The sequence below is a fragment of the Podarcis cretensis genome (assembly GCF_951804945.1).
Source record: "Podarcis cretensis genome assembly, chromosome: 17".
NCBI classification, from domain to species: Eukaryota; Metazoa; Chordata; class Lepidosauria; order Squamata; family Lacertidae; genus Podarcis; species Podarcis cretensis.
The window spans coordinates 8,284,941-8,310,263 of NC_137187.1; the positions used below are offsets into that span (position 1 = coordinate 8,284,941).

Sequence of the window (25,323 nt, forward strand, 5' to 3'; positions counted from 1 at the left end):
GGGGCGCGCTCGCGCTCAGCGGCACCCCGGGATGGGATTGGCGGCTGCGACTCTGGTTTGCCTCGTGGGGGGGGGGGCGGGCTCGGGAGAAGGTGAGGGGGCAGCCCGGCAGCCCACCTCCCCGGGCGGAGTCAGCAGGGCATCCCCCTTTTCCCTCCAACCCCCTTGTGGAAGCGGGAATATTCCGGGCATGGGGAAGCGTGAGGCGAGAGAAATTTCCCTCAAAAGCGGGGCGGGGGTGCACTTTTTCCTCAGCTTCCGCACGGCAACCGTATGTCGGGTTCGTCTATCCAGGTTTCCCTCAAAGGGACTCCGCTGAGGAACTGGCAGTTTGAAGAAGGCGCTCCGAGCTCCCTCAGTTAAGAGGTCAAGCCGCCCTGCGCGCGACCCTCCTCACAACAGTTGAAGCAACGACAACAACAACACTGTGCTTTTGAATTGAGGGGCGGTTGTGAGGAGGGTCGCGCGCAGGGGGGGGGGGCTGACCTCTTAACTGAGGGAGCTCGGAGCGCCTTCTTCAAACTGCCATGTCCTCTTTGGAGTCCCTTTGGGGGAAGCCTGGGTAGTCGAACCCGACATACGGTTGCCGTGCGGAAGCTGAGGAAAAGTGGTCCCTGCTTTTGAGGGAAATTTCTCTCGCGGTCGCCATTCGCTTCAGAGGCACCGTCATCCGCCCCACAGGACTGTCGTTCCCTTCATAGAATCCTAGAGTTGGAAGAGACCCCAAGGGCCACCGAGTCCAACCCCCTGCCAAGCAGGAAACACCATCAGAGCACTCCTGACATATGGTTGTCAAGCCTCTGCTTAAAGACCTCCAAAGAAGGAGACTCCACCACACTCCTAGGCAGCAAATTCCACTGTCAAACAGCTCTTACTGTCAGGAAGTTCTTCCTAATATTTAGGTGGAATCTTCTTTCTTGTAGTTTGGAGCCATTGGTCCGTGTCCGCTTCTCTGGAGCAGCAGAAAACAACCTTTCTCCCTCCTCTATGTGACATCCTTTTATATATTTGAACATGGCTATCATATCACCCCTTAACCTCCTCTTCTCCAGGCTAAACATGCCCAGCTCCCTTAGCCGTTCCTCATAAGACATCGTTTCCAGGCCTTTGACCATTTTGGTTGCCCTCCTCCGGACACGTTCCAGTTTGTCAGTGTCCTTCTTGAACTGTGGTGCCCAGAACTGGACACAGTACTCCAGGTGAGGTCTGACCAGAGCAGAATACAGTGGCACTATTACTTCCCTTGATCTAGATGCAACACTCCTATTGATGCAGCCCAGAATTGCATTGGCTTGAACCCTCGGGGAACCCTCAGAAACCTTGTTCTGTGGTCGCGCACAAGGGCTCCCTGACGATTTCCAGGGTTCCTCACAGATAAATACCGCCAACAGTTCCGTAGGCACTCCATAGAGTAGGTGTGTTCCCCATGTGTTTTCAAAACTCTTCGCAGAAATAGGACCTGGGTAATGCTTAATGGGACGCAGGTGGCGCTGTGGGTAAAAGCCTCAGCACCTAGGGCTTGCCGATCGAAAGGTCAGCGGTTCGAATCCCTGCGGCAGGGTGCGCTCCCGTTGCTCGGTCCCAGCGCCTGCCAACCTAGCAGTTCGAAAGCACCCCCGGGTGCAAGTAGATAAATAGGGACCGCTTCCAGCGGGAAGGTAAACGGCGTTTCCGTGTGCGGCTCTGGCTCGCCAGAGCAGTGATGTCACGCTGGCCACGTGACCCGGAAGTGTCTCCGGACAGCGCTGGCCCCCGGCCTCTTGAGTGAGATGGGCGCACAACCCCAGAGTCTGTCAAGACTGGCCCGTACGGGCAGGGGTACCTTTACCTTTACCTTTAATGCTTAATACCCCTGTAACGTGGGACGCAGGTGGCGCTGTGGGTTAAAGCCTCAGCGCCTAGGGCTTGCCGATCGAAAGGTCGGCGGTTCGAATCCCTGCGGCGGGGTGCGCTCCCGCTGCTCGATCCCAGCGCCTGCCAACCTAGCAGTTCGAAAGCACCTCCGGGTGCAAGTAGATAAATAGGGACCGCTTACCAGCGGGAAGGTAAACGGCGTTTCCGTGTGCGGCTCTGGCTCGCCAGAGCAGCGATGTCACGCTGGCCACGTGACCCGGAAGTGTCTCCGGACAGCGCTGGCCCCTGGCCTCTTAAGTGAGATGGGCGCACAACCCCAGAGTCTGTCAAGACTGGCCCGTACGGGCAGGGGTACCTTTACCTTTACCTTTACCCCTGTAACGTAGGCGGTGCTATTGCCTCACATTGCAAGAGGTCTCAGGCTGAGAGAATAATGGTCTGCAAGTCCTTTACCTCAGTTTCGGAGGCAACTGCTGCCTATGTAAATATTCCAGCGTGTTTCACTTGCTCACCTTAACTTTCTGGTGAAGTCCTCTGTATTTCCCAAGTGTAACTGTGGACTCCTGCCAGAGATGCTGCTCTGAATATTTTATTTTATCTTGGGATGAGGGGAAAGCTGACGTACAATTCTTCAGCTGCCCATTTCCCTTTTGAACATAGAATAAAAACAGGATGTTGCCTTGGAGCAGTCTTGGAAGGCTCCTAGTGATCCTTCAGGGCTGAGCAAGACATAGTCAGTAAAAAGTTTTGTGCTTATAAGCACACACTTGCCAGTTACCTAAAACTGTGGAACCCTCGTGACCAGGAAAGTTAGTGTATTATAATGGCTAAATATGTGATACAGGAAATCCACAATTCACATACTGCCTCTGCTGAAAACCTACTAGATGGTCTTGGGCAAGATGCTTTCTTCAGCCTTACATCTGCTGTTTGAAGATAATGCTTATGAGCTTTATGGCATGGATTTAAGCCACGAAGTAGTGAAATAGTGCTTTGAGCAGCTGCTTTGAGCTGAGCATTCACCTTCCTGTGGTTCGTGAGGAAAACATAAGATTTGGTTCCATTTTCAAGTAATTGTGATTACATGCTATATCTGAACCAAGAACTATTGTTAGGGTTTCATATGGTTTAGGAGACTGAGCCAGGATCATGAAGCTTGGCTCCTAAAACATGCTTAACACAACCACAATTTATCTGTGTTCACACATAATAAGTAACCAAGATTAGTTGAAAATAGGAGCTAATGCTTTTAGAGGGAGAAGTGAACACACAGGCTGGAAGTTCACCAAGACGCTTTCCTGTAGTGTTAAACTATAATTTAGTTTTCTTTATTTACAGTACTTCTATCCTGCTTTATAACTCATAGAAACTTTCAAAGTGGCATACAAAATATTCCAACAATAAAAATCAAATTCAAGTGTGGTATTAGGAACAGAAATAATGTGGCAATCCCGTGGTACTATGATTATTCATTTTCTGCCCTCATTCTTAGTCTTCCATGGTGTTGCCCTTCAGCTAACCCTAACCCTACTAGGCTACAGTTCCCACTGATGTCCTCTGAGGGAAATAGAGTGGGACTGACTAGCTAGATCTTGTTCAACCCATGGCGAAGACAACTCTTCCCATGTTAGCGGCTGACAATGTCTGAACGCCACTATTATGTATGATGTAAAGCTCTGTATAAATACAACACATTTTCACTAGTATTTCACTTTTTTTGACAGAATTATGGATCCAAGCTTGCTAAGAGAACGAGAACTTTTCAAAAAACGAGCACTCTGTACTCCAGCTGTAGAAAAACGTCCAGCACCCTCTTCTGATTCCTCATCTTCTAAGAAGAAGAAGACAAAGGTAGAGCAGGGTGGATCATCAAGCTCAAAACAGAATGCAGGTTCGTGGGTTCTGCTTTGGAGTTTAAACAGAAACTCTTCTTCTTATGTCCTATCCTTCCAGGTCATTGAGCTTTATGTATACATAACAATTTGATTAACGTGTCACAATAAATCACAGCTAAAATAAATGTGAATGTGCAGTGTGCTGGTATATGCTACTGAAATCTTGCATGTTTTATGCCTCACTACTGCTGTCGCACTGCCACACCCAGGTTTGTGGCTGATTTCTCTCCAAGCAAACCACAAGTGACAAGCCAGGAATAAACTTTGGCCTCCATTGGTTTCTCAGTTCATGGAGAAAAACAAACCATAAGCCCTAGGTTTGGACAAGCCAGACTATGGTTTGTTTCCTGACAGGAGTAGGGGAGGAGTGAAATGCCTGCCGTTTTAGTAGCATTCACAAGCTCACTGTTCTTTTACATTAAACCATAGTTTAATTGTGGCTTAATGTTTTTAAGATGTTTTACCACTTGTTTTTTGCTGCTCTGGGCTTCTTTGGAAGAAAGAACAGGATATAAATTTAATTAATTAATAAATAAGCAAACAAACAAACAAACAAATAGATAATGTGCAAACCAGGGCACCTTGTATGTTTCTTCTAATAGTAGTTCTGTGGTGTGGGGGGGTCAGGAACAATTTAGGTCAGTTAATAACTTGGGGATGGAGAAGTTGGACTATACCCCTTTTGTCAAAAAATACTACTAATAATAATGACATAACAGAAATTGAACCAAGGGACTGTTTTTCTTGGTTTGTGGTGCTCCTTCAAGAGAGAAGTAATATTATCTGAACTTTCATACAGCAGAGCTGTGTTGCTAAAGTGGTTCTATCTCTCATGATAGTATTTTGTTAGTGTTTATAGTTTTTTTAATACAGGTTCCAGTCACATGTGTAAGGCTACTGTGTATTTCTACTCTTAAAAGAAAAAATTAAATCATTAGTTAAGACCCAGTATCCCATTTCTGGGCCTTTATGCTGTTAATTATGTTATATCATAGCCTGGAAATGTGAGAGATGGAATTAACCCTGGCTTATATTGAGATTTCTGTTTGAGTGGCAGGTTTTTTGCAGCTGGTGATAGGAGCCCATGCAGGCAAGATAGGAGCAGTGAGGTAAGGAGATTTGCTGAGCACTAGCAGCTGGACAAAGGAATAGAGTAACACTATGCTCTAATAAAGCAAGCCTCATCATTTGGCCAGCTCCTGTTACATGATTGCCATTCCTTCTTTCCTCCAGACTTCCTTCCTCAAGTCAATGATCATACATTTTCAGGGCCAATACTAAGAATTGCAAAGTTGGTGCTGCTATTGATGTAGAGTTCTATCAGCCAGCTAAGCATTTGTAACTTGCAGTGTTGAGTATTGCTTAGAATTCACTGAGGCTTGCTTGTGTTTAGGAAAAGACTGCTGTACCACTCACCCCATGGCAGAATCAGTTCAGTCGTTTCCTCCCCCCACCTCATTAAACCAAATTGCAGAACTAAATGTTACATGAGCCTGCTGCCAAGAATTGCTTGTCCTGTCATCACCATGCTGTGTTTCCGTGCTCTGCATAATTGGATGGCAGCAATGGAACCTCATAGTGTAATGATGTCATGGCATCAAGTTGTACTGTGTGTTGTACAGATTTTGGTGGAGGTGGGAACCCAACACAGGGCTACTTAGATTTGGTGCCAGACTACCTTTACTTGGAAGGCTTAAATCCTCTCAAAGTCAAGAGCAGGAAACAGTTCTGTTTTCATATTAACAGAGTTCCTTCCTTGCCTGACATCACATACTGTTGGGTTTTTCATGTTTTTTAACCAAGTTGTCAGCCCTATTGTGTAGATGCAGGGTTGACAAATATGCAATACAGTCGATAGTCGCGCTGGTATGCTTTCAAACTCATGTATTGGCATAAGGCTAGCTTTCATGGCATAATGCTTTCATCAGATGTATGGAATGTTACCCTGGATTGCCAGAATATATATATATATATAGCAGTGAGGTCAGAGGAGATGGAATACAAAAAATGCCAACAGTAACTGCAGTAATGTTGATAAATGTTATTGAGTTGGTAAGTTACAGATCGTAATTAATTTACCAATGTAAGAATGACTTCTTGAATGGTCTCTATTATTTTACATACAGCTAAAATCTCATGTATTTTTCACTGTCAGTACTTAATGCATTTCATTTTTTACCTCCCTGCTAACATAATTTTCTCTCTCTGCACCAGGGACAGCTAACCAGCGGTTCTCCAGTTGTTGTTGTGCTTTCAACTCCCATCAGCCCCAGCCAACAAGGCCAATGGTCAGGGATGAGATGAGTTGTAGGACAGCAACATCTGGACTCCCAAATGTTAGCCACTCCTATACACATTCTCTGATGGAATGCTTATACCATAATGAATATGTGAAGAACTTTAAATACTTGAAATGTACTACATAAATGATAATAAAATTGTTGTTTGCTCATCTAATACCTTCAGATGTGCAGAATTCTAAAATGGTTCTGTGTTGCTATACTTCTTTTGGTTTGATAAGCTTTCAGACTATGACAAATACTTTAAAAACAGAATCAGTCTTACTGCTATTTTTTACTGTCTTCTGTTTTTATACACTTTACTTTGTCTTTTTATATGTTATTACTTGTTGCCTGCCTTGGGAAAGAAATATTGAATGACAATAATATTTATTTTTAAAATAAATAAATTAAGCAGTAGACATAATTGGTCAGATGAACAAAATTTTACTCCAATCTAGTCAACAGGTTTTCATTGTAAAACAACAAAGAAACCATTTTTACATAAAATCCATTTTCACATAACACTGTGATTGATCATCCCAGTATTAAGCATTTTGTGAATTCTTCAAGTTTCTATCCACCAGTGAACAAAAAATGGTGCTAATGATATTTAAGGCTAAGCAGAATCTGACTTGCTTGGTCAAAAGTTGCAAGCAGCTTTATTATAATATTGAACATAGGTTTTGCTGCAGGCGCTAGCAAAACAGTCCATTGCTACACCACTTCTGTCTCACGTTTCCTGAAGCTGTCCATCATAGATCTTACAGGGTTTGGTTCATTCTCCAAGTCTTTCATAGTTTTGTTTTTCACACAGCAGCAGCAGTCAAGCAGCTCATATAAGAAAGCTAGCACCACCAAACATATTACAGTAAATATAAATATGACCAAAATTACAAAGCAGGCAGTGTTCCAGTTGTCATGGAAAGGATAAATCTTCTGCACTTGAAAACCAAGATATTGGTAGAGGGATGTAGTTTCATTCCAACGACTATTGTTGAATGTTGCCATGTTGAGAGAGTCTTCCAAGTTCTGTCTCTGCACCAGCTCTGTGTGTTGAAATATACAAACAGGAAAGTTGGTGATTTTCCTTTGTTGTTAAATTTTTATGCTTTTTCCTGTCACCAACAAAATAGAACTGTTTCTTTCTATGTAAATAGTTTGAGAAAGGTTGTGTTGTTTAATTGGCTAATTGTTTGTTCATGTTTCTTGCTATAGTTTTATATAATGGTGTTGACCTGCAGGTACATTAATTCAGTTTTATTTCAAATAAAGCAAAGTTTTGGATCATAGTGCTTACTTTATGTTTCTTACTGTATTGCAAGACTGCATCAGTCATGCGTAGGACTAGACATTTGACTGGACAGATATTGTCAAATAATGGTCATGTATTTTGAAATCAACTTTATTAGAACAAAAAACAGGTTTGACATTTTTCAAATTGTAAAAACAAGTTAACTTCTTTTTTTTCCACCAGCCCAATTAATTTACAAAATGGTAATTGCTATCATTTTTAATGTTTTTAATGTTTTAATGTTGGAAGAAATATCAACAACCTCAGATATGCAGATGACACAACCTTGATGGCAGAAAGTGAGGAGGAATTAAAGAACCTTTTATTGAGGGTGAAAGAGGAGAACGCAAAATATGGTCTGAAGCTCAACATCAAAAAAACGAAGATCATGGCCACTGGTCCCATCACCTCCTGGCAAATAGAAGGAGAAGAAATGGAGGCAGTGAGAGATTTTACTTTCTTGGGCTCCATGATCACTGCAGATGGTGACAGCAGCCACGAAATTAAGAGACGCCTGCTTCTTGGGAGGAAAGCAATGACAAACCTAGACAGCATCTTAAAAAGCTGAGACATCACCTTGCCAACAAAGGTCCGTATAGTAAAAGCTATGGTTTTCCCTGTAGTGATTATGGAAGTGAGAGCTGGACCATAAAGAGGGCTGATCGCCAAAGAATTGATGCTTTTGAATTATGGTGCTGGAGGAGACTCTTGAGAGTCCCATGGACTGCAAGAAGATCAAACCTATCCATTCTGAAGGAAATCAGCCCTGAGTGCTCACTGGAAGGACAGATCGTGAAGCTGAGGCTCCAATACTTTGGCCACCTCATGAGAAGAGAAGACTCCCTGGAAAAGACCCTGATGTTGGGAAAGATGGAGGGCACAAGGAGAAGGGGACGGCAGAGGACGAGATGGTTGGACAGTGTTCTCGAAGCTACCAACATGAGTTTGACCAAACTGCGGGAGGCAGTGGAAGACAGAAGTGCCTGGCGTGCTCTGGTCCAGGGGGTCACGAAGAGTCGGACACGACTAAGCGACTAAACAACAACAAAGTTTGTGTAAATGTAAACAATTTACTGATCAGTTCTCTCAGTTTCATCCTGAAACATGGTCAGCCTACAGTTGTTGTTTTTTTAAAGGTAAAGTAAAACAGAAAGATAAGCCAAGTAACAGCAACTATTGAAAAACAAAAAATTAATTTTTAAAAGCACTTGTGCAGGTCATAAATTATTTGGTTCCTTCAGTAAACAAGATGAAGTAATGAGCAGTCCTAGGCAGTGACCGTTGCTACTATTGTAGTTGCCTGTGGATAAGCAGCAGTAGAAGCTTTCTCTGTGACTGCTATAGGGCTAGGGAGCAAGCAGACTTCACTCTTGATCTTGCTAATGAATGACACCATGATGAAATAAAAAGGTAAATTGCCAGCTGTACAATGGCTAGTTTATACATAATGCTAAACCATGGTTCATTTAGCCAAAGTGTGGTTTGTTTGAATATCCAAACCTAGATCAGCAGACTGACTATGGTTTGTTTTCTCGCAACAAAGTGTGATGTAAAACCATGGTTTATTGTTGGCTAACAAGTTGACTTACTAACTTTGCTTGGATGTTATGTCTGCATCCTTGCTTAGCCTTCGTTTATACGATCACCCCACTCACTAAGCCATGGGTTGGCAAACTAAGGCCCGGGGACCAGATCTGGCCCAATCACCTTCTAAATCCAGCCCGCGGATGGTCCGGGAATCAGTGTGTTTTTACATGAGTAGAATGTGTGCTTTTATTTAAAATGCATCTCTGGGTTATTTGTGGGGGGGCATAGGAATTCATTATTTTTTTCAAAATACAGTCCGGCCCCCCACAAGATCTGACAGTGGACTGGCCCCCTACTGAAAATGTTTGCTGATCCCTGTAAGCTATAGAGGCAAGAGACAAGAACAGTTGGAAAACAAACCAAACATTGGAGAAACAAAACATGATTGCCAGTTTGTGGTTTGTTGGACATACAGTGGCTTAAACAAATCATGAATTAGCATTACATGCTAACACAGCCAATGACAATCTTGACTTCATGGAATATTTGGCCATATTTGACAGCTTGGCTGACTGGCATGCCAACCTTAGTCATTTTGTTTGAATTAAGTTCTAGTGTTTAGAATATAATTCTTAGGTCATAATTCACATCACAGTGTATTTCTATGCAGAAGTAAGTCCCACTAAGTTCAGTGGGGCTTCATCCCAAGTAAATTAGCATAGGTTTGCAGCTTTAAAGAACTTTTTAAAGGTCACCAGGATTTGTGTCTAGATTAATGTCTACTCATATAATGGAAATGCCCTTTACTCCCCTCTGCTCCCCGCATACCCTTCCAAATCTGCACTAATAGTATCTCAGACCTTTGGAGCAGATTTGGGGCTGTATCAATAAGTCCATTCTGGTTGCATTTAGGCATTGTTGATTTTAGCCCTGATTCCCAGGTTCAGAACAAATCAAGGTGTTAAATCAGTTTACCATGGCTTCTTCAAAAACTCCAAAACAACAGTTTCTCAATTTAGAACTATGGTCACTGAGAGACTTCTGGGTTTAATTACTGTGCACTGCACAGAGGAAAAGGAAGGAGCAGCATGTGCAGGGGAAAGGCTAGCACATATTTCTGCCATATAAGCTAAGATCTGATCATTTGAACAAGGCCTGTATGTCTTCTGGGTCATAGTAATCCCAAGTAGTACAGGTTAATGTTGGTCACTTCATATAATTCTCTGAAATGGCAGCTTTTGGTACAAATAACAGCCAAACATCAAAATCAGAAGGATATCTTGCTGTTTAAAGGGCTCTGAGCATCAATGAAGGCCTTGCTTTTATGAATGTATAACATTTATTGGAAGTTTAACAAAAATTGTAATTGCCACGACAGTCATACTCTCAAGGTCAAAACAAATGGTAGAATCCTTTTCTAGTCCATTTTTTACCTAAAGAGTAAAATGTAGGCTAGTGCTATTAATCACAGTTCTATTTTTAAATGAGTCTGATTAACACAATAAGGTCCAAATAACTTTGCATTGTGTGCTATTTGTTTGGTACTCTCACATTTATAATGGTGCCTCTCTCTTTATTTGCTTGGATTGTTGAACTCTTTATGGTCTAATTGTAGGAGCTAATGAGATAAGAGTTAAACCAGTGGCTCTCAACGTGAAATACAACTTTTAAAAAATGAGATCTCAGTTTTCTCTTAAAATCTCTAGCGAAAGACAGTAATTGGCACAGGGAAAGTCTCCATCTCTGGGCATTGGAAGACAGAATTCTGGATTGACTTGGTTGAGGAGAGGCTTCCCCAGTCAAATCGAGAGAGAGAGAAATCCTGTCTCCTTGTGGGAAGCAAGCTCTCGTTGGACTCCTCACCTGCAAGCATACACCACCACAACCCAGTGAGAGAGCTCAAAATGGGGGTGGGGAATTGGATGGAGCTGGCAAACCCCCACTCACACCCCTTTGGCTGTGAGACATCCTCCACACACAGCCTACAGCTACCATCGCCAAAAGAGAAGACCTAATAGAGGCCATTGGGGTCGCCATCTCAATATTAGGACTACTCCCAAAACTGTTCTAGCTCTGCTTTATTATCTGTGCCCCCAACAGGCAGGGAATGCCATGGATCCCAAGCCTCTAGGCTCCTTCTGCTCAACATTGATCAGAAAAGTAATATTGAAATGTCTTGGCCAACATGGTCTCTTCAGCTGCATGACAGCCCCACTCCCCACTCACATGAAGCCTCAGTAGCAAATGCAAGAGAGCTTTGGACTACAGCTTTGAGCTACACACCCAGAGCTTAAGGAACTTGATCATCTTGTTTGGGAGGGGCCTAATGTTCTCCATTCCCCATCCCTGTTGTAGAATGGGAGAGCATTGATACTGCCTTTGTGTCTTCGATGAAAGCAGTTCTAGACTACAGTTCACCCACCAGTCTAGTCATCTATCTGCTGGATTTTTCTGCCTTGCAGGGGGTGGATTTGGGAAAATTGCCCCATCAGAAAAATCAACATAGAGAAAAGAGCCTGCTTGTTAGTGCATGATGGAAGAACAGTCTTGGAAGTAAGAGCCACAGCTAGGCTCTTCTGTTTTAGAGGTGGCTAGACCTCACATGGCAGCATTGAGGAGCAGGCAGTGTTAGAAACCTGGATAGAAAAGCTAGGAGCTAAATGGCTTCTGGGACATGGGTTGTGGGCTCCAACACAGAACGTCTAGCTGTCACTGAGGGGGTGGGGTGGCAACACTTTTTATTTATTATTTTGATAAGCATGAACTAATACGCAATTCACACAAGTGACACATTGTTAAGATCGCATTTTTAGCATAATCTGTTAATACATGCTTAGACTGGTGGTTAGAATAAAAATATTGGTACCATACTTCAGTTTTCAAAACATTCTACTCTTTATTGTTAAACTCCTTAACTTATTGTCTGTCCTTATCATATACTTTGAGGCTTTAAAGCACATACATTTCAGTGATCCTTGAGTGTCAGCCAGGCACGAAAAATGGCACCCAGACTTTTTGAGGTGCTCACAAATAGAGAATTTTAGGCACAAAATGCGCCTAGTAACCTGCTAATTTTGAACCCTGGCAGCTGGTAAAACTTGTCACAGAAAGATGGCTAGACTTGGCTATGGAGAGCTTCTGTCATTTCTTCCAAAGGCAGTTTTAGTGGAGACAAAAAGACAAAGCCCTTCTGGTAACACACTACATAGACAAAGGCAAGAGTCTTAACTAGTGAGAACAGCTTTCCTTTCCAGCTCTACACTGGCACATAGACTGCCCAGCTGTGTGTTGAAAATATGAACATGAAAAGCTAAAAGTGTTGGGATTTCTTGAATTTCCTGGAAAGAACTGCCATGAGCTTAATTTGATCAAGTTAATTTTGAAGCAGGACCTACAATGTGCTCCAAATTATCAAGAGCAGGGGAGAAGAGGAAGCAAAACACCCACACTAAAAAGAGCATTTGGATTCCTGTTGTACTTTGATCCTGTCAAATAACACAAGATACAGGAAAGAAAACAAAACAAAACACCTAATTGCCCACGGTGCCTCTAGCAGGTGCTTGTGCCCAATGATGGTAGTAGAGTTCAGTGAAAGAGATTGGGCCATGTTTTGAAGGTTCCTGTTTAGCCACAACTGACACATAGCTCCATAAGATCCAACACTTTACTGCTGTAAATAGAAGCAACAGCTTGGGAAGTACATAAAATTATGAGCAAAGTGCATGGCCTAAATTATTAGAAAAGCCTGATGAGTCCATAGGTCATAAAGGTATTGTTGCCTACTGATTGCTTTTCTGTGAAAGGAATCCTATATATCTATTTAGCCTAAATGTAAACAACCTGACGTATTTTGGGGGGGGGGTGATTAATGTATGAGGCTGTGTTTCATTTTAGTTGAAAAAGCAGAGTGCAGTGGTTAAAAAAACTCTGTAATCAGATTAATGGTTGCTACTGGTGGTATTATGTTGTTTTAAATTTGTACAAAGATTTAAAAACAACACATTTCAATAATATTTAGGGGAAGGGTGAAATATAAACGTAACTATTTAAGAGAGCTTCAGACATGGCTATCAAGGGAGTAACTGCCTTTTATTTTTAAATATTACTTGTGCCAGGAGGATTAGCCCTGATAGAATGTGGTATAAATACATGATGGTGCTTAGTAAACCAGTAAATGTATTATTGTCCAATACTGATTGTTTTAAGAATGGGCATTTGTATTTACATATTGACAATTATGCTTTGGAAGGGTTCGTTCTTTTACTACCTTGAGATTTTGAAACAAAATGTTTGGTTTTACATTGTGTGCCCACACAATCAAATGACAGTTAAATATTTCATGATTATTTGTATGTACTTCCTGCTTGACTTATTTTTAATTAGCCATATGGAAAGCAGTAAAAGCACATGACTTGCAAAGTAGGTTCTCTAGGTCATGTTAAAGAAGTTCCGTAAGGAAACATACGACAACATGTTTTTAAGGACGATCTTCTCTGCAGTCTTATACCCACTTATCTGAGAGTAAGACCCATTGAACTCAGTGGGGCTTACATCTGAATAGACATGCATGGAATTGTAATGTTAAATGAACCAGTACAACATAAAACTTAACAGCTCATGTTTACTCTGAAGTCCCTCTGGTTTCAGTGGGGCTTACTCCCAAATTAGAGGATATAGGATTTCAGCCCAAAACAATAATCACTTCACACTTGAACTGGCAGAATCCCATTGAATATGTCAGTGATCCATCTCGGAAGAGGTACAATAGCTAAGCAGGGGTACCTTTACCTTTACCTTTAAGGGTTAAGGCTAGTCTAAGATTCCAGCTTAGTGGGTTTGGTTAATAGCATTTTTTGTGTGCAGTTTAGTGATAGTTTAAATTTGAGGACAAAAGAATCTTACTAGCACAGCCTTATTTCATATTTATTAACAGTAGCTTTTAGCAGGCAAAATTAGATTAATTAGTAGATCACACGTCGCCTCAAAGGGATTTTGATCACAGAATATTATCTGGGTGTGTTGGGCTCTCTCTGTAAGATGGATGGTCATCAATTCTTCATGAATGCACAGATGGTAAGATTCTCTATTAGCACAAGAGAAGCGTCTCTGCATTTAAGCAGCACATAATCCAGCTTTAGATGCAAGAGAAAGTAAACAGTTTGTATTTTTTTAAAAAAAAATGTAGATAGGGGTCTTGCATGCTTTGATTTATTTAAAAAAATCTGTTTTGCCGTCAGATAATAATTGTACAACAGTTTAAAAAAGGTATAAACCTACCTCTTTTTAGAAAGGATGCTGGAACAGTGCTCATCTGCTGTTTAATACAGCCTCGGGTACAGCTAAAATGGAGCTCTGCTGCTATTGGTTGAAGCAGAATGCAGCTGACAACTTCCTTTATGCTCATTTGCATCAGACCCCTACTCGAGGAGGAAATCATTCATAAATCTGAAATGTAGAGGGTATCAGTCTAGATCTTCTTCCCCTGCCTTGCCATTCCCCCAGAAGCTCCTTTAACCATTAAATATATTTATAAATAATGTGGCCTTTTGTGCTTTTGCTTTGATCCGAGCAAGGCACTTACTGTGTTAATGCCTTCAGGTTTCTTTGCTCTTTTAATGACATACCAAGCTGGTGCGAACCATCCATAACTAGTCAGGATCTTAATAGAAGAGAATTACTGACTGATCTAAATTTTCATATATTATATGTACACTCACACAGACACACCTTTTGTCTTTTCTGCTTTGTCAACCATTTATGGTAAAAGGCATTGAAATATTTGAAACTACATCAGTAGTTTGTGAATTGCATCCGTAATATTTACGTTTTTCTTTTGTTGTTTTCTGACCCGTTTCTATAGCTGAAGTAGACAGGGAAGACCAAGTGATAGTTATGAGAATTACAATATGTTTTGAATTCTTCAAAATGTGTCCAAATTTGTTATGCTGTCTTTCTTTAAAATATTGTAGGCTGTTTTTCTAGCACCTTAAGGCAGCTAGCAAAATACCAGAGGTGATTATTAACAACAAAAAAGAAATAAGCCAAAAACAGAATAACCTCTGGAAAATTAGAAATTTAGGTTTTTGTTTTCCACAAAATATATCTGAAAATAATGCCAATGTTCTGTTTCAGTGGATTCATATTACAATTTAGGAAAGAAAACTGAATTTGTTATCACTTTGACTGCTTGTATAAAAGTGATTAAAAAACCATCATGCTAAGTAGTTTGGGGTGTACATTTTCCTTTACCTTTTCAGAAGGAAGTACACCAAGGAAGAGAAGCTATCAATTCCAGTAACTGACTCTATGAATATAAAGGACTCTATGAATTGAAAACAGAGACGTTGTTAACTATGAAAATCCTTTAATAAATCAATTTTTTTAATTAAAAAAAATAGCAAAGCTAGGCCAATCTGAAATAAAGCAAAACAACAGCAGGTTAATGGCTTGGGAATGGGGTTACTAAATTTGCTTTCAACTATACAAATACGTTCAAGAACTCTGTACCATCAGATGTATGGTGAGGGGGCATGAGAAAATAGAATCTTCTTGGCTGTGGGAAGAGATTATGGAACCGTCTCCTTATGGAGGTATTCCTGACCCAATCACTGATTGCCTTTCCATAAGAACAGAAGACTGTTCAACTGTAGCATTCTTTTAATTAACTACTGCCTTAGTTATAGTCTGTTCACATTATTTTAATAATTTACTGATGGTTTTGCTTGTAGTTTTGTTTTATTGTATTTTTCTATTATGAGATTCCTTGGGTACAGTTTGTAGAGAAAATCAGCCTGTGAATTGTTATACAGCATAATAACTGAGATAAATCTCAAATTTTCATTCATTGCCAGGAGTCTGATTTTTACCCTAAGTCAGTCTAAAATACATTTATCCAGTTCACTCAACCACTTTGTTTGATACAGTAATTGCAGAGACTTTCCACTGGATCAGATGTGGTAAAATTATTTTTAGTTAATGGTCTTTTCTGGCACATGAATCCAGATAAGATTGCCACATGTTCAAAATTTCCCGGACACAGCTGGGATTTTGCCATCTGTAACAGCGCTTGGGCAGAAAACTCTTGAGTGTCCAGGAAAATCTGGACGTATGCCAACCCATGTCAGAAGTGTTGTTTTTTTTTGCAAATTTCCTTTAAAATAATTCCAAAACTAAATTTTTGTTTTATTTTACTTTTGTGTCCGGATTTTCACTTTTTGAAATATGGCAACTCTAGTTCAGCAAATGGGTTTGCTGTTGGAAACCCAGGCCCATGGACTTGTGGTACTAGAATGAATGTTAGTGGGAAGGATTTGAGAGAGCTGGCAACTTTTCAGAGCCTAAAGAATTCAGTGGCCTTTTCTTGCATGTGGGATCTAAAATATATGCTTATTTGGCTTGGTTAGTGCTACAGAAATTGGGAGGCAGTTTAATTTCTATTTACTGTCTGTAAGACATGGGACAATTAGGGAGATTTTATTTATTACTGTATGTCATCTCATATCCTGCTATTTCTGGGTCTGGTGGACCCTCAGCTACCTTCTGGACAGATAAAAAGTAAAGGGACCCCTGACCATTAGGTCCAGTCGTGACCGACTCTGGGGTTGCGGTGCTCATCTCGCTTTATTGGCTGAGGGAGCCGACGTACAGCTTCCGGATCATGTGGCCAGCATGACTAATCTAGACAGATGGTTGCACCTAATAAAGTTGTTTGGTTAGTGTAAGGATTTCTGCTTGCGCAACAGGACTTCTTCTCTCGTCCTCCTGTCTCTCCCACCATCTGATCCAGGGGGTTGGGGAAATGAATTTCCCCTCCAAAAAGATGCAATAAACAATATATGAATCCAATCACATAAGGTAAAAAAGTAGCAGAAAAATACATTAAAAAGCAGTACAGTGGTACCTCGGGTTAAGTACTTAATTCGTTCCGGAGGTCCGTTCTTAAGCTGAAACTGTTCTTAACCTGAAGCACCACTTTAGCTAATGGGGCCTCCCGCTGCTGCCGCGCCGCCGGAGCACGATTTCTGCTCTCATCCTGAAGCAAAGTTCTTAACCCGAGGTACTATTTCTGGGTTAGCGGAGTCTGTAACCTGAAGCGTATGTAACCTGAGGTATCAGTGTATCAGAATAAAAGCATCAGTATTCAAAAGCTATCCAGAATAGGTTTTCATTGCTTGTGGAGGCTATACATTGGAAGACAATTCCTTAAGTGTGCTGTTGTGCTTGAAAAGGCCTGGTTTCTCATGCTCTTCTGCTTCATTTCTGAAGGCATGAGGACTCAGAAGAGGAATTGCCTGGGCAGGCACATGTGAGATAGGTAATGCTAATGAACACAACCAGATAGTACAGTTTCAGCTCTTGTGCTTTTAACTGTTATTAATTATCTTTCATGTGCTTCACCTAGAGATGGTTGTTTAGAAGGCTATCAATAAAATATGGTAATAATTATTTACTAGTTGGTTGAAGCATTTATTGTCTCCAGTCCCCTTCACATGCAGTCACCATGCCACTGAAGTTTCTGATAAATAACCATTTGGCCCTACCTGTGTTACTGCTTTACCTTACATGCTTTTTATCATTGTGGGATCACTCCATGGGAATATGTCTTCTGCAGAGCTTCATGTGCATGGAACCTCATTCATGCTGTGTGGAAGGCTTGAGGCTCATTGCTGGTAATCTGTAAATATCGTTAACACCAAGGCTGCCAAGTTTTGCAAAACTCCCAGTGTAACACAATTTGTAAAGAGATACTCCGCTTTAAAAATGTCACAAACAGTTTATTGATAAAGATTACTCCTATGATAATGAAATGTGCTTTGAAAATCTTTGTTTCTCCAAACATGTAATAAGTGCTGTTTCTGAAAACACTGTAACGCATATGAAAACTGCTAGGTATTGCTCGTAGCTTTTTCTTTGTGGTTATGGTAACAGAAGGGTATATTTAGCCTAAATGAGAACATGTTTTTCCTTTGCAGATCACAGCAATGGATCTTTTAACTTGAAAGCCCTTTCTGGTGGATCTGGCTACAAGTTTGGAGTCCTTGCAAAAATAGTGAATTATATGAAGGTATAATCATTTGTTTCCAATTATTTAGAACAATAAAGTGTGCACCTTCTAGTATAATTTCCTTAATCTCAGCAGCAATATTAAATGTATGTGATAAGGAAAATGGCTAGATGCAAAAAAATGGCATATATCTTGCAGGCATAACTCTGCTGCTTTTGGGGAGGATATTATTCTGTCTGCCAACTGAGGTCTATCGTTTCCTGCTTAATCCTTAAGAGTGGGAAATGGGAGTAGGGTATCAGCTAAGCTCTACCTTGAAGGTTTCTGATTTAAGCACAAATATGACCATACCTAGCAGCACACAACAACCACAAGCTGATTGATTTCCTCTGACAGTTGGTATCCTGGAAACCTTGTTCCCTGTGCAGAAATGACTATAGAAGTTAAGAGGTGCAATTTTGTTTATAGGCCTCTCACAGACTATTTAAACCTCGGGTTAAAAGTGCTAGTTTTAATAGGGAATAAGTAGGCATAAGGGAAATGTGAGACACTGAAGTAAGGATTTAGTCTTTTCTTCATTTGCATAGCAGTACACGACATCTGTGACTAACCAAGAAGTAACTATATTTTTATGTAACCACAGACATTAATATATAAACTCTTGTGATTTCATTGTTTGCAGCAATGAGATAAAAGTATAAAAAGTATTATTGTGGCTAGCACCTGGCTTGGAATAATAATTTTGTACAAGTTAATTTTCACTGTAGTTACAGTAAGGACATTATTCATCTGAATTAATATATATACCTTAGTTCATACAATAAAAAAATGGGTGAGCGGCTGTAGTCCAATGGTTTATTAGACCTGCTGGTCCAGTTGTAATTTTGTGGACAGAGTAAGATTACATTTATTTCCTTTGGATCTGCTGGTGAAAGTGAATAGAGCTATGTCAAACTCTGCAGTTCTGTTCTCATTTGGTAGAAGGTCTAACTACATTGTGCAGTATGATATTATTACAACTTACATTGATTGGAGCTTCTTTCCCCAATGTGCATTTTGATAAGAGTTAACCAAACTCAGTTTTGACAGCCCCGCCCATGTTGCAAAGCAGGAGAGCTGCTTGGTATAGGCTGGTTGGGGTAAGAGCCAAGCTGTAGATCAATGTGCCCTTGATCTTGAGATTTCACCCACCTGTTTACCTAGATGCTGGTTTCCTTTCCTATGAGCATAGGTACCATTTCAAATTTTAGAAGGGCTATCAATAAAGATCCAAAACCTAGCAGCTGAATTCCTGTAATGCAGTGTTGCTGAAACGCTGTTGTAACACATTTGTGATACAACACTGGCCTATTTGTTGGTACACAGCATTCTGAGCATTTATATGTTGATATTTAAAAAAATTAATGGATTTGATTGTAACACATGCAGGATAAGAATAAATACAGAGAGGTAAATTACTGGAGCTGAATCTGTGAATAGTGTCTCAGTTCTTTAACTAAAAGAAATTGCATTTCATTGCTACCCAACTTCAGCACATAGTTTATGTACTCTTAATGTTTTACTTAAAAAAATTAATAGCAACTCAAAGTAGTTATGATTTATTTCCCTAGACGCGGCACCAGCGTGGTGATACACACCCATTAACTTTGGAAGAAATATTGGATGAAACACAGCACCTAGATATTGGACTGAAGCAGAAACAATGGTTAATGAGTGAGGTAACGAAAGCAACTATTCAGACTTCTAAGATAAGGCCAGTTCAAATAAGCATTTTTATCAAATGTTAACTCATATTGTTCAGTGATCGTATGGCTGTAAGAAGCTGTCATACAGAGCTTTAATGAGCTATCAAAAGAGGCAAACTTACCAAGTTGTTAAATTACTATTTGGTAAATATTGGTTCAAGTTATTGTGAATATATTTTCTGTAATGTTTAATATTACATTTCCCCTAAAAACTTGATGTTTAAATGCTATCTAATGTGAATGCGTCACGTTAAAAAAGCTCTGGCACTCTTCAAAGCATATACATTTGTTCATATTGTGTGTATGCTAATTGTGGAATAGTTTTAATGCTGAGTGCTTTATAGTAATAAAAGCTTAAAAGATCTGCATTTATTTATTTAAATGTGGATTCTCAAATGTTACAATTGCAGGCATATTTTACTTTCACATACTCTAATAATATTTCCCTTTGGCTGTACAAGATGCCATCACTTTTAAACAGTAATTAAATGTTTAGCAAAGTCTAAACATAATCTGTTCCTGGGGAAAAGAGCACCCTGAAGACCCCAGTGTTCATAGAATCCATGACTAGACATGTGCTAGCAAAATAAAACTGCGGCTTGTTGCCATATAACACACCTCCACCCACCTACTCTGAAACACCTGCCTTGCCCTATTGGTTCCAACAGAGTATGCAAGCTGTTCATCTTCATGCTCTTCTTTTAGCAGGGACATTCTGAGTGAACCAGGGTCTTCAGGGCACCATCAGTACTATTCAGTAGCAACTTGACTTGGCCAGAGTGGGCCTTGCTTTGGGCAGGGAAAATAGCTGGTGCTTGGAGGGGAGCTCCCACAGTCAGGCAAGAGAGGTCAATGTCTCCTGGGACAATCGCCAAGCACCTTCATCCCCCAGGCACTTCAGCCATCCCTACCTGTGAGTGAGTTACCAAGAGGCAGTTTTCTGAGAGACTCAACCATTTCAGCTTGACATGAAACAAGGTGTGAAACGAACTGTTCTGGGGGTTCTCTCAACCCCCCCAGAGCCAATTTCATTGGGGTAGTGGTGAGAGGAGGAGGAAACCCTGTGTACATGCTGAAGCCTTCACCCTGTGTGTGTTTTCCTAGTATATTTTAGAGTTTACAAGCAGACACAGTCCTCCTCACCTCAAATTCATATTGTACAACACCCATGCTGAGAAGCAGAGATGCTGCAGAATAGCTTTCCTTCAAGAGGTCCTGGAAAGAGGCAAGGCCAGAGTGATGGCTCATTCAGAGACACACCAGGCAGCCTCCTGGGCAGGCACATAATTCTGCTTGATCTCTGCACCGACAGTGACTGAATATTCCAGTTGCTCGTGATGCCAAGACATCATGCAATTTACATAATCATTGGGTGGAAAGAGGCTGATCAGGTGAGTAAAACAGGCATGCAACACGAAGTTCCTACTTTGGGCCTTTAATTTATTGTGGCTCTAATTTATTGTAGGCAGTATTTCCTGGTACATAATTTAGGAATTACTGTTTTAACGAAATGTATACAAAGCAAATACATGGCATCTTCTGTAAAAAGCTGAAAACATGTATTTATGTTACAGGCCCTTGTCAACAATCCCAAAATAGATGTTATAGATGGAAAATATGCTTTCAAGCCTAAGTACAATTTGAAAGACAAAAAGGCCCTGCTTCGGCTTTTGGATAAACATGACCAGCGAGGGCTAGGAGGAATACTTCTAGAAGATATTGAAGAAGGACTGCCTAATGCACAGAAAGCCATAAAGGTAAGCAACACTCCCTAGTTTCATGTTAGGAATTTGTTTTTCTTAAAAACTTGTTAATTGCTTTTACTTTTCAATAATATGCTACAGTTCAGAACAACTTGTGTGCACTATCTGGGCAAGGATCAATTTTTTTTCTGAGAAATGCTCAGAAGCTGCCTTGACAATCCCCCCCCCCCCACTTGTTCTTTCAGCTCCCCTGAGTTCTTAAAAACACTGCTTAAAGGAGAAGATGGAAGAAAGTAGTGTACACAGCACCATTTTTTCTTTTTAACCAAACTGGTGCAAAACATCCACCCTTCTTTTTGAACTGCAGAGTTCAAAGAACAGTTTGGCAATTCAATGTGGACAGCTTCTGGTAGAATTTAAAATAAAAATAAAAATCAGGGGTCAACCCTCTGAATCATAGCCATTGTATTACTCATGCTAGCAAATCAGTATAAAAGGGCCTTTGCAGTATTGGTTTCGGGGGGGGGGGGGTTCAATGAGACTTACTCCCAGGTAAGTCTGTATAGGATTCCAACCTAAATATACCAGTTTTACAAATGAGGAACTGATGCTGACAGAGAGTGAGTTCCTTAGGGTCCTCATCAGTTCAACTTGTGGTTGAGAATGCTTTTGAATTCTGGACTTCCTTTTTAAGAACCATGTTAGTACTTTTAATGCTAAGCCAAAAGCTTAATACACACTCTTTTATTCACAAAACTACATTAAGTAACTGAATCACGGCAAAAGATTTTGGTATTTGTTTACATCACTGATTTAGACCATCTGCCATCTTAAAGACTCCGAACATCTTACAACACAACACCTAGAGGACCACCTAATAAATCACTTTTTCTGAAAATTCCATTAATATTAACACATTTAATTATTAATAAATTTGTATACCACCCTATCTCCAAAGATCACAGGGTGGTTCACAGCAAAAAAAATGAGAACACAAAATACATAAAAAACTAACAAACCAATAACTGTCTCCCCCAACCCATTTAAAAGGCCATAGATCCGCCAGAGGCCTGTTCTTTGAGAAATATTTTCGCCTGGCTCCTGAAGATATGCAATGAAGGTGCCAAGTGAGCCTTCTTGGGGAGAGCATTCCACCAATGGGGAGCCACTGCAGAAAAGGCCGGTTCTTGTGTTTCTACCCTCTGGACCTCTCATGGAGGGAGCATACCTTCAAACAGCTCTTACCCTAATGACAGGTGTTTTGAGAGCTGCTTGCAGTTATGTGTTCTCATGTGATCATTGGTGCTAGATTTTCACCTAGCAGTGACATTCAGAGTGAAAAGCTGGCTTCCAGCAGCTTTCCAGAATATATTTGATAGAGATGGGCTAACTCCCCTTCATAATTCATTGAATTAGTGACAGTTAGTTATTCCTCTTGCTTCTACAATCATAAGTCAACAAACCATAAGACACATTAGACTTTAGGATTAGTCACCTTTCCCTTGTTTATAAAAGTGAACACTGTAGGGATAAATAATTTGTATCTTTCAAAAATCTGTTTTTATGTGAGTTACAAGATGTTTTGCCCATTCACAAAATGCTTGCAAATTTTGTTAATTGTTTATGTCATAGGCGAAATTAATGCAAGGATCCGTCCCATATTTATTCTAAATGAGTTCCAGTGTTGAGCATCCACCCATATCTCTTAACAGATTCAGTTGTTGAGGATCTCAAAAGTACTGGAATTATCAGTGCTTAAGTACACTTATGTTTCTGTGTTTACATTTGAGGCTTTAGGGGACCAGATCATCTTTGTTACACGTCCTGATAAGAAGAAAATTCTTTTCTACAATGATAAGAGCTGTCAGTTTACAGTGGATGAAGGTTGGTTTTCTAATTACAGCTGTAAAATATATGTATGTCTAGGGAAAGCATATTCTAGATATGGGTTTAGAATATTTATTACTGGGCTGTGAGACATTTGGTCAAGCAGATGTTGCTAGACTATAACTTTCATTATCACGGACAAGTGGCCATGTTGTCTGGGGTTGATGAGAGAGTTCACCAAACCTGATGCCACATGGTGTCAAATGTTAAAATGTCACTCGCGTCTTTTACTTCATCTGATGTTGTACAACTTGAACCTGAATGCTAATACACCTAATATTTAAATTCCAGAGCCTAAAATACTGAGCACACTCATCTTAGCAGTGTACTGAATGTTGGAGACCCTTGAAAGCAGGTATCATGGTCTAGGGCAGGGTTTCCCAACCTTGGGTCTCCAGCTGTTTCTGAACTACAATTCCTATCATCCCTGACCACTGATCCTGCTAGTTAGGGATGGTGGGAGTTGTAGTCCAAAAACAGCTGGAGAGCCAGGGTTTGGAACCACTGTTCTAGGGCCTTTTAGGCTCCCTTGCATTACAGCCACATAGTCCCCCTGTCCTCTTATGAAAGGCAAACATGCAGGCAGAGATTCAGCTGGTACAGGTAAACTTGTTAGTTTATTCATAGGAAATAACGAATTGAGATTGAGAGGAGGCAAGTATGAGCCATTACTTAAAAACTCTATATCCCAGGAAAAAAACAACCATAATCAAGAGATTCGAGCACCTTCTATGAGGAAAGCTAAAAATGGTTGGGATTTTTTGTTAAGGCAATTTTAAGGGAGGAATATGGGAACAGGATTGCGCAGCCAGTGTGGAATTAAACCCTGTCCTCCTGTCCATCAGCTGACATCACCAGTGACGCCACCTGGTGTGTGTGTGGATTGGGGGAAATGGCCTTGCAGGCCAGATTGGACCTCCTGGGAGAGGGGCAAGTTTTCAGATACCTGCTGTGAATATGCAGATGATAAGACTGTTCCCTAAATATAGGAGTGGTTGGTAGGCTTTTCATAAAGCCTCTTTGTCTCCTTCAAAAATTTATTTTAGAAGAATATGAGGGGGGGGGGAGAGAAGAATATGAGAGAAAATAATTTTAAATATGGCTAAGCTATGAATAAAGTGGGATTGTTCTGTTTTCTGAATGCTTTAGAGAAAGCATAGAAGCCATCCGGCATATGTAGTAATGTGCTATTTTTATGTACTATTTGATGATGATGTCATTTTTGTCCATTATGTGCTGCATTGCCATCACCATTATCATGTTTTATTTATGAATTATATAAATATAGTCGGTGTTGCACTTCTACCTGATGTTCAGTCTATTTAATCCCAATTCCTTTGCAATATGGGGTGTCAGTAATTTGAAACATGATTTTTAAGGCTTTATGTTTATTTTCAGATAACAAAATTGTAATTATTAGCTTAATGTTTAAATTTAATATCACATGATAGGATGCATGCATAGCTGTGTAAAATGTTTGTGAAAGGTTAGAGTCTTCATAATTTGATCTGTAGATGGCAGCATAATCTCACATTTGTAGTTTGCTTGCTCTGTTATGGAAATAATTGTGTATAAATTTTGTTTTGGAATCTGTCATGGTACATTAACGGTGTGTTTTTGTGACCTGTGATTTTATCATTTATCTGATTTTTTAAAGCTTAAACTCTGCTAAAAAGATACTGTACTTAATTCTTTCTTTCAGATATGAATAGTCAGCAACGGCTATCATAGGATAACATATTACAGGCTTTATTTTAAAATAGTGGTTCCCAATTAGCTCAGTACTGTGGACCCCCTGTTTTTCAAAAGCCAAGCCATGAACCCCCTACTTTTGAAAATATTTATATCTGTATAGTAGTTTTTGTTATGTGAGTGGTGTTGCGAACCCGCTGGGTGGGTTACACAGACCCCTTGGGTTCATGGACCACCAATTGGGAACCACTGTTTTAGACCATTACAAAATATATATCAAGTTGGCATACTCAATTCTTAAATACTAGAGCTTCCTTGATATAATGCCACATGTGAATGATAACTTTGTAGTGAGCTGTTCTCTCGTTATAGATAGGAGGGCGTATGGTTCTGGGAATCAGAAAATCAGGGCTGATAAGCATTTTCTGAACAGCTCGGACTTT

General features: G+C 40.4%; 2 protein-coding genes across 5 annotated transcripts in view; one reads left to right on the plus strand and one right to left on the minus strand.

Annotated features, from left to right (window-relative positions):
• The window catches only part of GTF2E2 (general transcription factor IIE subunit 2), a 29,863-nt gene that overhangs the window by 225 nt on the left and 4,315 nt on the right, over nt 1–25,323 (plus strand). The window contains exons 1-6 of one of the 4 annotated variants that reach the window (XM_079959757.1): nt 46–92; nt 3,579–3,745; nt 17,822–17,913; nt 19,464–19,571; nt 21,173–21,355; nt 23,092–23,185. In XM_079959757.1, coding sequence (XP_079815883.1) covers nt 3,583–3,745; nt 17,822–17,913; nt 19,464–19,571; nt 21,173–21,355; nt 23,092–23,185 — 640 coding nt within the window. In that variant the 5' untranslated portion in view covers nt 46–92; nt 3,579–3,582. Of the gene's footprint in view, nt 1–45; nt 93–494; nt 608–1,307; nt 1,416–3,578; nt 3,746–17,821; nt 17,914–19,463; nt 19,572–21,172; nt 21,356–23,091; nt 23,186–25,323 lie in introns of those variants that run through there. The other 3 variants (XM_079959759.1, XM_079959758.1, XM_079959756.1) reach the window with 3 other exon arrangements.
• SMIM18 (small integral membrane protein 18) lies at nt 6,456–14,977 on the minus strand. The gene is made up of 2 exons (XM_079959858.1): nt 14,127–14,977; nt 6,456–7,077 (listed from the first exon to the last, which is right to left on the minus strand). Exons 1-2 carry the CDS (start codon nt 14,284–14,286, stop codon nt 6,746–6,748), a joined length of 492 nt encoding a protein of 163 aa, XP_079815984.1. The 5' UTR covers nt 14,287–14,977; the 3' UTR covers nt 6,456–6,745.

Excerpts from the sequence above, each read along its gene's own strand:
- SMIM18 (XM_079959858.1), bottom strand. The coding sequence starts at position 14,286 with ATGATTTCCTCCTCGAGTAGGGGTCTGATGCAAATGAGCATAAAGGAA. Across the intron at positions 7,078-14,126 it reads AGCATCCTTTCTAAAAAGAG|AGCTGGTGCAGAGACAGAAC; the intron begins GTAGGTTTATAC and ends TTCAACACACAG.